The 14,447-nt window shown below is 41.8% G+C and overlaps 1 protein-coding gene across 1 annotated transcript; it reads right to left on the bottom strand.

The window, feature by feature from the left end:
• Positions 1-1,253: 1,253 nt before the first annotated feature.
• On the bottom strand, positions 1,254-3,922 carry trim35-14 (tripartite motif containing 35-14). The gene is made up of 7 exons (XM_010749364.3): positions 3,808-3,922; positions 3,158-3,606; positions 2,979-3,074; positions 2,666-2,896; positions 2,559-2,581; positions 2,357-2,475; positions 1,254-2,218 (listed from the first exon to the last, which is right to left on the bottom strand). Exons 2-7 carry the CDS (start codon positions 3,575-3,577, stop codon positions 1,674-1,676), a joined length of 1,434 nt encoding a protein of 477 aa, XP_010747666.2. The 5' UTR covers positions 3,578-3,606; positions 3,808-3,922; the 3' UTR covers positions 1,254-1,673.
• Positions 3,923-14,447: the final 10,525 nt, after the last annotated feature.

Below are 14,447 nucleotides of genomic sequence, written 5' to 3'. Positions count from 1 at the left end.
ACAGAGTTTTGCTCCTTTTGTTGCTCGCTGCTCTGTTTGTGCCAGAGTTCATTTTCCTCAGAAAGCCATGGCTCACCCTGGCAGCAGACACTTGTATTGAGTCCAATAAGACATATACTGTACAGTATAGCACAGAATTAAACATAGAGGACACTGACACCTAGTGGTCAGATATCAGCGGTGCCTCCAGATTACACATCAAAAGTATGTTTGCCATTCTAGATTTTGTCAGTCCAATTAGTTCAATGCGAAGATTAAATATGTTAATTTTTGTTTCGTCTGTATCTGGAAGCGACCTCCTTTCCTCTGACATCCTGGAAGCAACAGAAACACTAACCTCAACGCAGTCTACCAGGGGCAGGAAACTCAAGCCTGCTGCTGTGCCCCACTTAGAATTTCATCAGTTGAATTGGTTCAATATGAATATGTAAATATTTGTTCCTGTTTCATTCTTTTACACTTCATTGCCACAGTGAACTCCCATATCAGTCAACCTGCAATGAAAGTGGCAGTGTTCTGCTGCAGTAATGCAATGGGGATGTGGCCTAGATGCAATAGGGGGATTGTGCCTTGGGCCCACCATTCGGCATTTCTAACTCAAAAGTCCTCCAAGCTATTGGTGCCACAAGGCACAATCCAAGAGCTGTAGCCAGGATGATTTTAAACTGGATCTACGTTGTAATCATGTAACACTATGGTTCAGGACCGTTTCTAGCTGTCTGAGGACCCTGTACAAGATACTATTTGGGGCGGGGTTTTGTCAAACACTGAGGGAGAGATTCCTAACCTTTTCAGATGATCTGTGGCGATGCAACAGTTTGTTTAAAAGGAAGCAGTACATTAATAAATGTAAAATCATAAACTTTGAAACTCTCCCCACCAATCCGAAACAGTAAAAAAAAACCTAACCTACTTAAATGAATAAAAATACAATGGACCTGCATCCATATTAATGTGCAAACAATAAAAAAAAAATGTCTATAACCTATTAAAAAAATATGCTTTTTTAAGCATATAAGTGCTTCACACAACAAATTAGAGAGTTTGCCTGGCTACAAATAAAGACTTTTAATTCTTCCAAAATATATTGAGGCTGAACCTGAATCTTGGGGAGCCCCCTGGTGGCTGTGGGGGCTTTTGGATCCGCATAGTCCACATACAGCAAGAAACAGCTCTGCTATGAAATCTTTTTCACATTACTACTCTACGCCATGGTGAGAGCAGAACACAGCTGAAAAACCGACACAGGGAAGTCAAGATACCTGCAAATTATTTATTTGTAAATTAGCACTTTGAAAAGTCTGTAATAATATTAATGTTTGCATAAACCATAGAAAAGCATAAAGCATATTCAGTGATTGCCATATAGCCGTAACGCCAAACCAATCCAACATTTAGAGTTTGACATTCAAACTCAGAATCAGCTGTATTATTTCAGAATTTCATCATAATTTCAAAACACACCTATACTGTTTACTTTTAAAGACGTTTTAGAGTAGCTCATAGCACAGAGATCAAACTGAAATAAGTGCACAGTAAGTAGTCGTTAGGTTTAAACTGGAAACTTTGAAAATGCTGAAGGACGTTGTATACAAACAGGAAAGAAAAGTGCTGTAAGTATGCAGGCTCCCATTCCCTTTTTTTGTGCTGAAGAAATCTGCAAAGTGGCGCTTTCAACAATACTCGGTCGCTTTCACAGAAACCTCCAGCGGTTCGACCGTCAAAGGGCACTGCTGACAACCCACCCAGAAGTAAGGAAACACTCTCTCGGTGATGGCGTGCTTGAAGGTGTATATGTGTGTGTTGTCAAGCGGGTCGTAGAAAGACACCCGGCCCTTGTCACAGTCCAGCTGCACTCTGACTCTCTGCGGGTTCCTCTTCAAGTTGAGCCTTGTTAGAGGAGAAGTACCCGCAAAGTACATTTTGTGGTAAAAGTAGACACACAGGTAGCCGTTCTTCAGCACTGAAGACACTTTCTCTTTTCTCTGGACGGACGTTTTAGCCACGCCGACAACCCACGCCGTGTTGTCTCCCACGCAGACGTCCCAGGAGCGCTTTCCTGAGGTGAAGCCCTCACGGCCCAGTACACCGGTGTCGGGGTCATACCTCTCCGGGTTGTCGGGCAGCTTCTGCTTCTCATCGCTGTCACACACGCTGGTGAGGTCGTCTGACAGCACGAGCCACGGGGCAGCCGTGTTGGGGTCCAGAGTCACTGGGGCTGAAGAAAACATGGCAGATTGTCAGCTGTCTCTGGTAGTTCATACAGCATCTCAACCTTTTGTCCACCTCAGGAATACATCTAAAAGCCGAGACACCTCACCGTGACCTGAAAAGTGGGATTGAGTTATGAACTCACTGTATTTGACGATTTTATGCATCTTCTCCCAGACGTGGAAGCTCAGAGAGCCCACATATTTGGCCACATCTATAAGCGCTCCGGGGTCCATGACTGGATCTGCAATTGGGCAGTTAGATCTGCAGACAGAAGGATTAGACAGTTTATGTATGTTGTTATATAAAAAAGCTTAGGTTTAAAAGATAAAAGCTCTTTCGTTCACCTTGCCAATGTCTTCCGGCATTTCTGAGAAGAAGAAAAGTGGAAAATTCATGAAAGAATCTATAACACAAGTTGGATTTTTATGCACGTCTCCATTTTCAGACTTACATGAAGGACAGAGATGCCCTCCAAAGCTATCTCCTCCTCTAAAGCCCTGATGGATTCGGACACGGACGCTATATCTCTGGTAATTTTCTCGATCTCCTTCATCATCGCTCTACTCCTCTGCTCTTCCTCCATCTTCAGCGCATCCATCCGGGCCTCTTCCTCGGCTTGCAGGAAAGAGCGAAGCTTTTCAAACTCCTCGCGGGTTCGCCTCTCCACAAATCGAGCTTGGACCTGAGAATAAAAACATAAACATCGCTCGGGAAACGGGTTGCATGACCTCGATATACATGGAGGAATTTCCACCGAGAATCACCTGAATGTACGCCACAGTGTCCTCGTAGTTTTTCTTCATTTTGTCAAAAGCATCCTTCTTTTCTTGCAAACAGATGAGGGCTGACTTCATTTTCTCCTGAGTAGATAATTAAGAGAAAATGAACGTTGAAAAGAAACAGTTTAAACTTTCAAACTTTCGCTTTGAAGACACACACACACCTTCACATCTACGACGGCCTCGCTGACGGGGCAACAATCATGCTGTTTGTGCTTCTTTGAGGTGTGGCACACCACACAGATGGCCTCCTTGTCCAGCAGGCAAAAAAGCTTCAGCCTCTCCCCGTGAAGAGGGCACATCTCCCCCGGATCACAGTACAGCTCTCCCCCCGTCTCCCCCAGACCCTCGCTCTCCTCGATGTACGACTCACACAGGTTCTTCAGGGTGAGACTGGGCACGGGGTCGTCCAGAGACTGGGTCCTGCACAGAGGGCAGTCTCGGCTCCGTCCTTGCCTCCAGTACTCCTGCAGACATTGTGAACAGAAGCTGTGGCTGCACTTGAGGACCACGGGGTCTTTGAAGATTTCGCAGCATATGGGGCAGGAGAGGTCGACCTCTTGGAGCGAGAGCCTGCCTGCCATTCTGCCGAGACCCAGCGCTCAGTGTTTCACTGTGAAATCGAAAGTAGAGCAAAGTGCAAGCAGTGATCACACACAAGAAAAGGCCTTGTTTACACCCACAAACACTTGCAATGCCACCGGTTTCCTGCTTCTCCCCACGACCACGCTGATCACAGATCAGCCTGTGCAGCCTTTAAAGTGCAAATTCAATCATTGTCAAGATACGATCGAAAAGTCAGAGCCAAACAAACCTTAGAAGCAAAGTCCTGTGACAGATATATACGTGCACAGATGGGAGAACTTCCTGCTTCCTGTTATGTTGACTCACCCAAAGGAGGTGGAGTCTCGGAGGCAGAGGAAGCATTTTTAACCCTTAACTGACCCGGACATCTTATTCACAGTCTAGACTCAAGAAATGGATGTTTCCATGGGAGAAAGACAAAAGAAGAACACGAATACACAAAACTGTGTTTAATTTTTTTGCTTTTATCTATGAAATTCTGCATAGTTTCACCTCTCCAGGGCAACAAACACAACACATTTTCACAAGTAGGGGTCACAATTATATAGACACCGCTTCATTTTAAAGGTCCAGTGTGTGGAATTTAGATGCATCTAGTGGACTAATCGCTGCATTGCAATCTCCTCACATCACCCTCATCTTCCTAGTGTATGTTATAAAAATTAGGATTATACGGGGTGGGGTGCAGATGTGTGTATCCTGTTTTTTTTGTTTTTTTTATTTTGCATGTATCGTCCACTTTCCTTATCTGGCATGTGTTTACTGAGGCTGGCAGGGAGAGATAATTATAAAAATAGTCCAAGGACAAGAGAGACAAGTTAGGGAAGTGTCATTTTGGACAAGAAACATAACGTTCAGAAAAACAAAAAAGGAAATTATCAGTGGGGAGGTATCTGAGACAGCCCATTTTAAGAAAATTGTATAAGAAGCAACTGTTAGAGCTCCTCGAGGAGCCTTTTCTCTGTAACCCCTTTTTGTGTGTTGCACTGTTAAACGCTCCTTATTTATTCTACAAGAATAATAAATTCAACTTAAACTTTGATACTTTAAATACAGTCTTCCTTATTCAAGGGTTCTTCTTTAAAAATTCTCATAACAGTGTAAAGGAGAAACAAACTTTAAACTTTAGGGACCCTGTTTAGAGTCAGTATTTAGTTTGTCTGTTCTGGGCTACTGTAGAAACACGGTGTTTCAACATGGTGGCCTTCATGAAAGAGGACCCGCTCCCACCGTAGATATTAACATTAATATTTAAAGTAACAAAAACAAAAAAGACTGATATTTTCAGGTGATTATACATGCGTGAAAAACACACTGCACCTTTAAGAGAACCACAAGCCAAAAATACTAAAGTATAGTTTAAATAAGATAATACACACTTAATATTAACAATAACTCCATGTCTGAATTCATTCAAACAAATGAAACTATGAATATTATGTCTAAAAACTTTAAGTTAAAGCCGGTATTAAATCGTGTTCATCATGAAATAATGAATTAATCAAACAGGCTGTTTGTTATTCTTTATGTTTTTTAAATTTCTTTTATTTATTGAGCAGCTGTCAGCATACGACGCCATCTGGTGGCAAATTATAGCAGATGCTGTGTATTATGTGGTTGAACGTGCAGCATAATCACTGCAAAGTGAGTTTTCGCTTGTTATCGGGGTCAGCACACTCATTTAGTACTTTTATCTTTTTTGTAGCATGCTGCTTTCTAATTTCTGTCCTCAGTCACAGTCATTTCTCATATTTCTTTCTCTTCATGCTTTTTTTCCAATCATAAACTATGCTTTTATGTATTTGTGGCAATTTTTATGCTTCAAACAATGACAACAAAAAGTAAATAATAATAGTTATAATAATAGAGGCTGCTCTCTGGTGATTTCTCCCTGATAGACCAGTTGTAGCCACCTACAGCTTCCACATGGTTTCTATGAATGAACTGCACAAACTTCTTTTGATTGGATGGAAGCTCCTCTTCAGGAGCTGAGTTGAGGCCTAATAACAAGTTTGGCCTCTAATGTCTCTCCTCTCTCTGATGTCTGATTTGAGCCATGGACCGCTCAGCAGGACGGCGCTATAATCACTTGACTGGTACAGAACGATTCAAAACACTTACAGTCTTAAAACTCAGGAGCTGCTTTTAGAAATGTGGAAATAAAACAAACAAAGACAAAATCAATCTTATGCGGTTACATTTGTTTTCCACAAAACAATTAGGTTGAATAATTTCTTGCAAAGTGGAGGATAAAGAGCTTCTTTGAGGAGGCTATATTTGCTTTAGTGGTATGAGTCATTGTAAGAAGTTATTCCTTGGTGAAGCAACAAAACAGTTTCTCACTTGAGGGTTTTTTCTTCTACAGCTGCAGTCAGTCTGGTATGACCAGGAGCTCATGGTGTTACTTAACAGTATAGAGCTTTACATTAAGCATTATCCTATAATTATTATTAGTAGTATAGTGGCCACCATTCAGAAAAAAAATACATTTCTTGTACTTTAAAGGTCTGCTGTGCAAGATTTAGGGGCTCTATTTACAGAGTACAGCATAAAAGGCACATAATTAACTATAACTATGATCAAATCATTATGTTTTTATTACCTTCAAATGTTATTTTATATCTACAGACCTACCGTAGTTTCTCCTTTAAGCTCGGAAGGAACCAAGCAACCACACCACTAGATGCCACTAAATCCTACATATTGATCTGGTTTCACAAGTCTTAATAAAACATACAGAGAGTTGCCAGTATGAATAATCTTTATGTAGTTACATGATGTTCAGTTGTGCGTGTTTTATTGGCTGTGCAATAATAAGAACTATGCAGTGATCATTCATTCATTTAAAAACAGGTTTTTAATTATTTGCTATCTGATTGCAACTAATTATTACTTTCACTTTCTCATTTACTTGATTGTTTGGTTTGTAAAAATGAAACCAAATGAAAATATTTCCCTCTCATAAGACTGAAATGAGTTTTATCTTCTCACATGCCAGCCCTGGTAACATGTCACACTTGCATTGTAGCTGTCTAGTTCAGCTCTCTCAGGACAGCTGGGGAACAGGTTTGGATCAAGAACTTACTGAAAGGAACTGACAGGACAGTGATATTGAGAAGAAAAAAAAGAAAGAATCCAATCTCTCGCTGACACTTTTCTCTTTACTTGTCTTTTTTTTTCTGGGAGACTCAAAAGTTTGAACATTTCATTTTGACCCAGACCTGCAGAAAGTTACATTACTGACTGATGGAGCTGTCTGTACTTGGTCATCCCGTCACCTCCGAGAAGAACACGAGCGTAAAGTCAGAAAAGTTACTTTTAATTTATCTTTATTTTCTTCATTTGATGGTTGTTCATTTCTTTACTTGCCTCCTGGAATGAGTCATGAGTTTTTAAACGCAGGTCGAGCTCCGCTTCAGTTGGCCAGTAAAGCGATAACTCTGTTGATGTTTAGTGTAGGGCCTCATAAAAATGCTGCAGTGCCTTTACAAGCCACTGTTCATATAGTCATTTACATCAGACATCATATGCACCATCATTCACTGTAATTATGACACGATTATGACCAACGGTTTCAGTGCTGGGTAGAATTTTATGGGATTGTGTGTTATAAAACTCATTATACGTTTAACACTTCATGAGCTATTTGTCAAGTAAATATTTGTCTTTCTCCCTAACAGGATACGTCATTACGTTATAAAGTTGCTTTTCCGAACATGCAATATTTGACATTTATGTTCTACAGTTAGAAGTTTGCTTCTCACTTTCTGGAGGAAAAAGTTATTTCTAATCACACGACACGTCGGACAATAAAATCACACAGCACCTTTCTACTAAAATGAATCCAGTCAACATATTTTCCTGCTGTTGCAACTGTTTACCACCACTAGATGTCAGCATGCAACCACATATTTAAAGTCAGCTAAAGTGGCAAAAAGATGCTGAACTTCTGCTGCAGAAATGTCCTTATTACTTTGCACCAAAAATGGCCCGAGGTGAACGGACGAATATCAGAAGATAAGATATAATCTGTCTTATCTTTTCATGATAGGTGCTTTGAAAATAACCCGTGGTCCCCTCTGGATAAAGCGCTCACATTTACCTGGATGTCACTGTCTGCAGCCTCTCCTGCCCTGTAAATTGGCTGTCAGCCAGTGTGACCCAGGCTAATAGTGATTCATTATTGCTCACACCCCGCTTGCGTTCGCAGAGCTTCATCTAAGGCTGAAGGGGAAGGGGAAAGCGAGGAGGAGGGGGGCTATGTCAATCTCTCAACATCTAATGAGGACAGGCAGGCAAACACACAGCAGACACAACCCCAGTCAGACCCGTCTCACCGCCTCATCAGGACTACTCTGTCATCGCTTTGACCGAGCTGGATTGCAAATTGGATGGAGCTGCTCTTTTTTTCTTTTAGAGTAATGGTACTAATAACTGCAGCTGAGAATGGGCGTTAAAAACATTATCAGCGAACCATAAAAGTTTTCATATTTATTCCACCCTTGTACAAGCCTATTTGCAAATATGTGACAAAAAAGTCAATAGTCTATTACTCTGCTGTGCTGCGCAGTAAAGCCGGACAGTAAAAAGTGAACTAGAGCCAGTGAATTATGGCGACTGTAAGAGGAACGAATGAAGGAGGAGGAATCAGAGAGAGAGAGGGAGAGAGGTAAAGAAAGATATTTTATGGTATGGATTGATGGTGTTGGCAGGCAGCTCTCTCCAGTGACCTCTCCCCTTTATTATTGGCTATATGCTTGCACAACACCTGTTCAGTCTCTGCCACATAAATGGTAAAACATATATTAACACTGTAATCATGCACACTTTGTAAAAGGGTTTATGAGCTGTGAATAAATAACCTTAAATAATCACTGAACTTTCTTTTTTTTTTGGCCACTTGGGGGCAGCAGAAACAAGTTAAAGCAAAGCATCAACATATTGTTAATATTTCAGTTCATGACGAACGTCTAACAAAAATATGCTCATTAACACAGCGTTAGTATTAATTTGGAGTCATGTTTCTATCCATCTGATGAACCTGAGCTCAGTATTTACTCTCTTTTTAGCCGTTTCCTCCACCTAAACCTGAGGGAAACATTTGGCTTCAGCTGCTGTTTACCAGCTAACGTTGTCTGTCTGCTGTTTGGTGCGGGTCAGGTATTTCAGGCGACAGATTTTCAGTTTTGTTTCTTGTCAGACAGCTTCCTGCTGTGGCCAGTGATGCAATGAGAGTGGTGTGACAAAGTTAATAGAGACTGAAATGCTCTATAGAGATGAGGGGGAACTGTGCAGTCGGGTGATGACTCGTCATTTTAACACAAAAAATATAAATTATAGCAACTAAAAAGAGCTTTTTCCAAATTTTTCACATCTTGCCAACCCAAAAGTTTTTATTAATTAGGTCTTCTACTAACAGGGGTTACCCGCCACACACAACAAGCAGCAGAGGGACCACTGGTACATGGATGATTAATATTAACAGCACTGGCTGGTGTAGTTTTATCCCAAAGGTTAGCTTCGAAATGGCTGGTGCTCAATGCGTTTAAGCTATCAGTGTTTTCCAGTTAAGCTCGCCACACAGTCTGATGAAACGTGAAGAGGAAAATAAGAAATAGATAATTGATTAAATATGTGCTCCAAGGGCTCCATACACATGCTCACAACAAATTACTTGCAAATCATAAGTCTGACCAAGAGTCTGACCAAACATTCAATTTAAGATAAAAGCAGCAACTCTTCAGCAGGAAACAGATGTGGGGAGGATTTTTTTTGCCATTTGTGTACCCTGTGCTTTGACTGATTAACTTCTTACAACCTATCATGGACTCCTCGCCTTTTCTTCTCATCACCATGCATGAATTGAGGTCATAAAGTCCATTTTTCTTCGAGTCATAACAATTTTTCAGCATTGTCTTTATTGGTTTTGCAACATAACAGCCTCAGGGCTGAATAATGCAACACAGATTCATCTATTTGGATGAATGTGAACCCATTTGGCGTCTCAGCTTTGACTTAAAGGACCAGGCTCATTGCCTGCTTGCCTAGCTCCTGTTCTGGCACGACACCAACTCCCCTCCTACACACCCTGGAAATGTAAACCTCTTCCCTGTGGTCCAAAACATCTGTGGTACAAACACTAACATTTCAGTGCTCTGATCCCACAGTCCAGACAGCAGCTAACATTAGCTATAGTTGTAGGAAAATGTGACCCAGTTTCACCAAAATCAGTGAAATCGTTGGTGATGGATGATCAGACCCAGAGCACAAAGTTACATAAAAAGTGACACAATGTTGCTTTAATATGCAATATCCTCCAACATTTACTTCAAATTCATTTTGGCCACAGGTCAACACTTAACTGCATTGTGCTTCATTTTAAAAGATGGAAACTTGTACTATATCTGACTTATAAGACCATTCCACTGAATATTGAAATTACTGCAGTAAAAAAAAAGATTGCAGTCAGTGCGCAGGGTGGAGACGACTTTGTAAGATTAATCTCTGAGTTTAGTCATAATTGCGAATTGTACCCGACAGACAAAGAGGAAGAGAGAGAGAGACAGAGGGACAAAGGGGTGGCAGAACTGTATTATACTTTCTGCCCTATCAATATTTGATCTTTTCAGATGCAAATAATTGTGACGCGTCGACAAATCATTTTCATGCCCTTCGCATCGTGACTCAGGAGCAGCGTGCTCCTCCGCCGTCGTCAAAGAGAAATACCACGGCACATCCATTTCATGAGAGGAGGATTTCATTTCGCCCCCTTCTTTCACACGTGAATCGAGTCCTCCATATAAAGTAGATTAAGATTCCACTATAGCTTGCAGGGCACCCAGGTACCCTCTCTTTTTGGTCCTGTATTGATTTTTCCCCTCGGTAACGGCCGAGAAACTTATGACAACAATCTCACAGGGTTACTGCGAGGCATGTGTGATGTAGTAAAGAATCTGAGTAACAGAGTTTAGGTCTTTTCCCTGCAAGCTATTCTTAGTTTGTATTTGAAGGTGTGTGGGATGGGTTGTCTGAAACAACACACTTTGTATGTTTGCTCACACACACCCACACATGAATGCGCACGCTGCGAGGCCCACACATAAGCAACCCCGCCGACATTTCCACAAACACAAATGTGTACTGAATTGGAGGTAAATTCGATCTTATTGGAGAGGCCGCTGGAAAGCCCGGGGCTCAGAAAACTCCTTGAATCTCTGGAAGGTCGCCAGACCCTCCAAATTCACAGGAAAACCACGGTTATCAGTATTTCCCTCCTTCTCTCCTTGATTCACACACAGCGACCCAACCCACTGGAGTTGGTAAAGGAGTGACATCAATTCAATAAGCCCAGCCTGACAGGGACGGCGCAATACACCACAACACAGCTGCTCTCTCTATCTCTTTGCTAACCCATTTCCCCTCCTGGCTTCCTCCCTTCTCTTTAAGCTCTAGCTCAGCAAAGCAGAGTGATGACAATTTTGTTTTAGCCGGATGAATCTCCTGTCTGTGATGACCCAAAAAATGGTATGGAGTGTTAGGAAATGGTGCCCATGTCTGGGAATTGCTCACCACCATTTTCTGCTGGAACTGAGTTATGTGTTAACTCTTTTTCTTTTATATCTTCTCCACATTTCATATCATCTTGAACAGTTGAAGTGGGAAATGAACGGAATCGCTCTCATTCCTGTAAAACTCATAAATCGGAATTGGATCAAATTGTAGTCGGATCGTTTTTTTGATGGCTCCACGAGGCCGTCGCAGGACCGAGAGGGCCACGCATTGACCATCCCTATGTGGGTCGTTCAGGCTCTGTTCAGGCCAGAGTCGCCTGTCAACATCGATGTGTCAAATCAGCAAGATAGGCCGCGGGGGGGGTTGAAGCTTGGGATCTCGCTCTGGTGAAGAGGCAGACGACATTATCAAACTCCCACAGAACGCTAAATGTGATCATCACCTGCATCATGCCGGACCTTAACTGGTATATCAAAATCCACTTTGAGGACTGGAGCAAAAGCCGCTATGTGGTTTTGTTCTCTGGGAACAAACTGGCCGCGGGCTTCCCCTCATTTCATCTACTGAAGGGAGGCATGGGTCTCTTTAGGGCTCAGATGGATGTGCTTTCTCTGCCACTATGACACCCAAAGGGCCTCTGTCACGTGATATTGCACATTAGGAGCTGATCTGGGAGACAAATACCCCCCCCTCTCCCTCGATGGCTCTATGTTGTGGCAAATATAAGATATGGATTGCTGGACGGTTGCTGCACAATCCCCCATCGACCGCTACAAGTCCTCTTTGTGTGTATAGATGTGTGTGTTTGTCAGCATGTGTTTCTACTGGGAGTGATAAAGGCGCAGGACAACACATCGAAGAGTGTGTGATGCACATAATTCGCCTGATAAATGACCCGATAGCCATGACCTGGACAAAACAGCAGCAGAATACAGAGCCTGTTTTAAAGATACATGAGAGCTGCCCGGGTTATGTGTCTCAGGCTGCGTCTAGGTGGATAAATCAAACACACCTATGCTGGTTCAAATGTTTCCCCTGCTTTTCCGGATAGGACTTTTTGTGACCTCAGCGTTAATTAACATTCCCGGGGCTGAGCACATCAGAATGATTTCAGCCTGTGACAATTCTGCCAGATTATATTAATATATATATATTTTTTATCTTAGCTGCAGGGAGGATTTGAATGATATAAATCCCCATTGCAAGAAAAAGGATTGGAGCTTTCGCCTGACTTAAAGGTGTCGAACAGTCCGCCACGGCAGTAATCCTGTAATCTGGACAGTCAGCAGCACTGCAAAGGTCCTTACAACAGTATGTACGACACACACACAGACTGATACAGAAACACAAGCTCTGCCATTAAGACTACAGCTGCCACCAGCAACACCACCACCCACATCTCGTCTGTCATCATATCCCACCTCGCATTGCTCCACTTTATCCTAGCAACCCTTTGTCCTCAGCTCAAATCACCGGGCTACTGCGAGAGCTCAGTAAGAAAATGTTGGTGTTTTTTTTTTGTGGGGCTCACATTTTGCTTTTCCTATTTCTCTCACATGATGCATCTGGTTTTATGCACAATGAGTTTTTGGACACGTTCCAGGTCGTGTTTATATTATAAGGCAGGTGACGGGGCAGTCGCACTAAAAAAAGACGATAAACACCCAGGATAAACGGGCAGGTGGACATTCATTTACAGCACAATTATCATAATAACACATGCAATTACAAGTGTCACTGGATGCTTTGCGTCATGTGATTCCCTCATGCGTAGGCATGGCAGATTCTGCCAAAAAACACCGTGTAGGGAGGTAATTACTGAACATAAAGACACTGAATGGCTATTGCTTGAACAATGCAGACTATAAATAGCATCAAAGGGAATTAAACTTTAAATAATACAAAAGTTGTATGGTTGTTTACACATTTAAAGGTAGCTGTTAACGGCTATTGTTATGGTAAAGTATGGATATGTACATGAACAGTATATAGCTATATACATGTATGAATGTTATATGTACATAAATGAATATGTATATTGGAGTAGGTTTGTGTGAGCATTTAAACATTTTCAAATGTATTATGGTGATGAAGATTACAATACAATTACAATAAATAATACATTACATACATTTTCTTTCTTCTCTGTGTAAAGTAAGAATAAATGTGTGTTCTGAGTTTATCAGACCAAAGAAGAAAGTGTTATTAACCACCCAGCCAAATTTGAATGATTAAAAATATTGACAAGTTTATGAAATTAGGCGTCTAAATCAGGTAAAAATGAATTCTCAGCTCCAGGACTGTGGGGGCGTGTCCTCTGAAATGAGCTGAAGCCACGCCCACTCGTGAAGCGACTGAAACGAGTTCAGAAAAATGACATGACTGACTTTGAAACACTCTGAGCGAGATGAATTCATCTCTATCTCTCTTGCTCAGGGTGGCCTCAGCGTGTCATCGAGCCACCCTTTAAGGCCCGCCCACAAAATCCTGAGACTCCACATTTCAGTTTATGTACATACATGTATGTGTATGTCTTGTTCAAAGTCGTTTCACATGTTTGCAGCAACTTTTTTCCAACATATTTAACGTTTAATTTTGAAAGAAATCTCAGAATTGCCTTTACATGGAGATTATAGTCCAACGGTGAAACGTCCAAGTTAGTAGAGCTTGACTTGAATTTGTTTTGACAAACTTCAGTATGAGCTGGGCTCTTGAGAGACGAGCCTTATGGCTAAAAGAGCTCAAAACAAACACATAAATGTTGCATATGTCCTTGGCTACAAGGTCTATTATAAATATGTTTCCTGCCATGAATATATACAGCTAATATTGACTGCATTCTTGGCAGACAGAGATCAAAATACACAAACAAATATGAGACACATGCCGAACAAACACTAAAACATCCTTAGAATAATTAGTTCACTCAGGCCTGGGGATGCATCAGTATTAGCGCTAATATTGTGATTGACAGAGGAAGTCCACACTTATTTTCCCTGGTCATGACCTGTTAAAATGACTTTTTACCAACGTGCTAGTCCTTTGAACATCAGCATGGTGTTTGCAGATGCTGCTGGGCAGAAACGAACACTCATCCCTCCCTCCCCGTAACAAGCCTGTCCCTTCCTACTCCCTTATGTATAGGTTAGGGGCAAAGATTTAGAGGCTCGGGAAGAGAGACACACAGACATGTTGCTGGGATACCAGAGGGCTGAATGCATTGATTGCATCTTATGCTTAAAGATGTACACTGAATCGGATTACTGTGGCTGTTTGTACCTTATTAGCCTGACATTTCTGCATGAGGAGGACGCGTCCCCGGATGACTCAGAGAACTGGCTGCATTTAAATGTCAGA

The sequence above is a fragment of the Larimichthys crocea genome, chromosome XX (genome assembly GCF_000972845.2).
Source record: "Larimichthys crocea isolate SSNF chromosome XX, L_crocea_2.0, whole genome shotgun sequence".
Classification (NCBI taxonomy): domain Eukaryota; kingdom Metazoa; phylum Chordata; class Actinopteri; family Sciaenidae; genus Larimichthys; species Larimichthys crocea.
This window is presented reverse-complemented; position numbering and strand designations above follow the sequence as displayed.

Bases quoted from the DNA above. Each gene is read 5' to 3' on its own strand.
- trim35-14 (XM_010749364.3), bottom strand. From the start codon at position 3,577: ATGGCAGGCAGGCTCTCGCTCCAAGAGGTCGACCTCTCCTGCCCCATA. The intron at 2,582-2,665 runs GTAAGTCTGAAA...TCTTCTTCTCAG, and splicing joins AGGGCATCTCTGTCCTTCAT to AAATGCCGGAAGACATTGGC. The intron at 2,476-2,558 runs GTGAACGAAAGA...TTCTGTCTGCAG, and splicing joins TGCCGGAAGACATTGGCAAG to ATCTAACTGCCCAATTGCAG.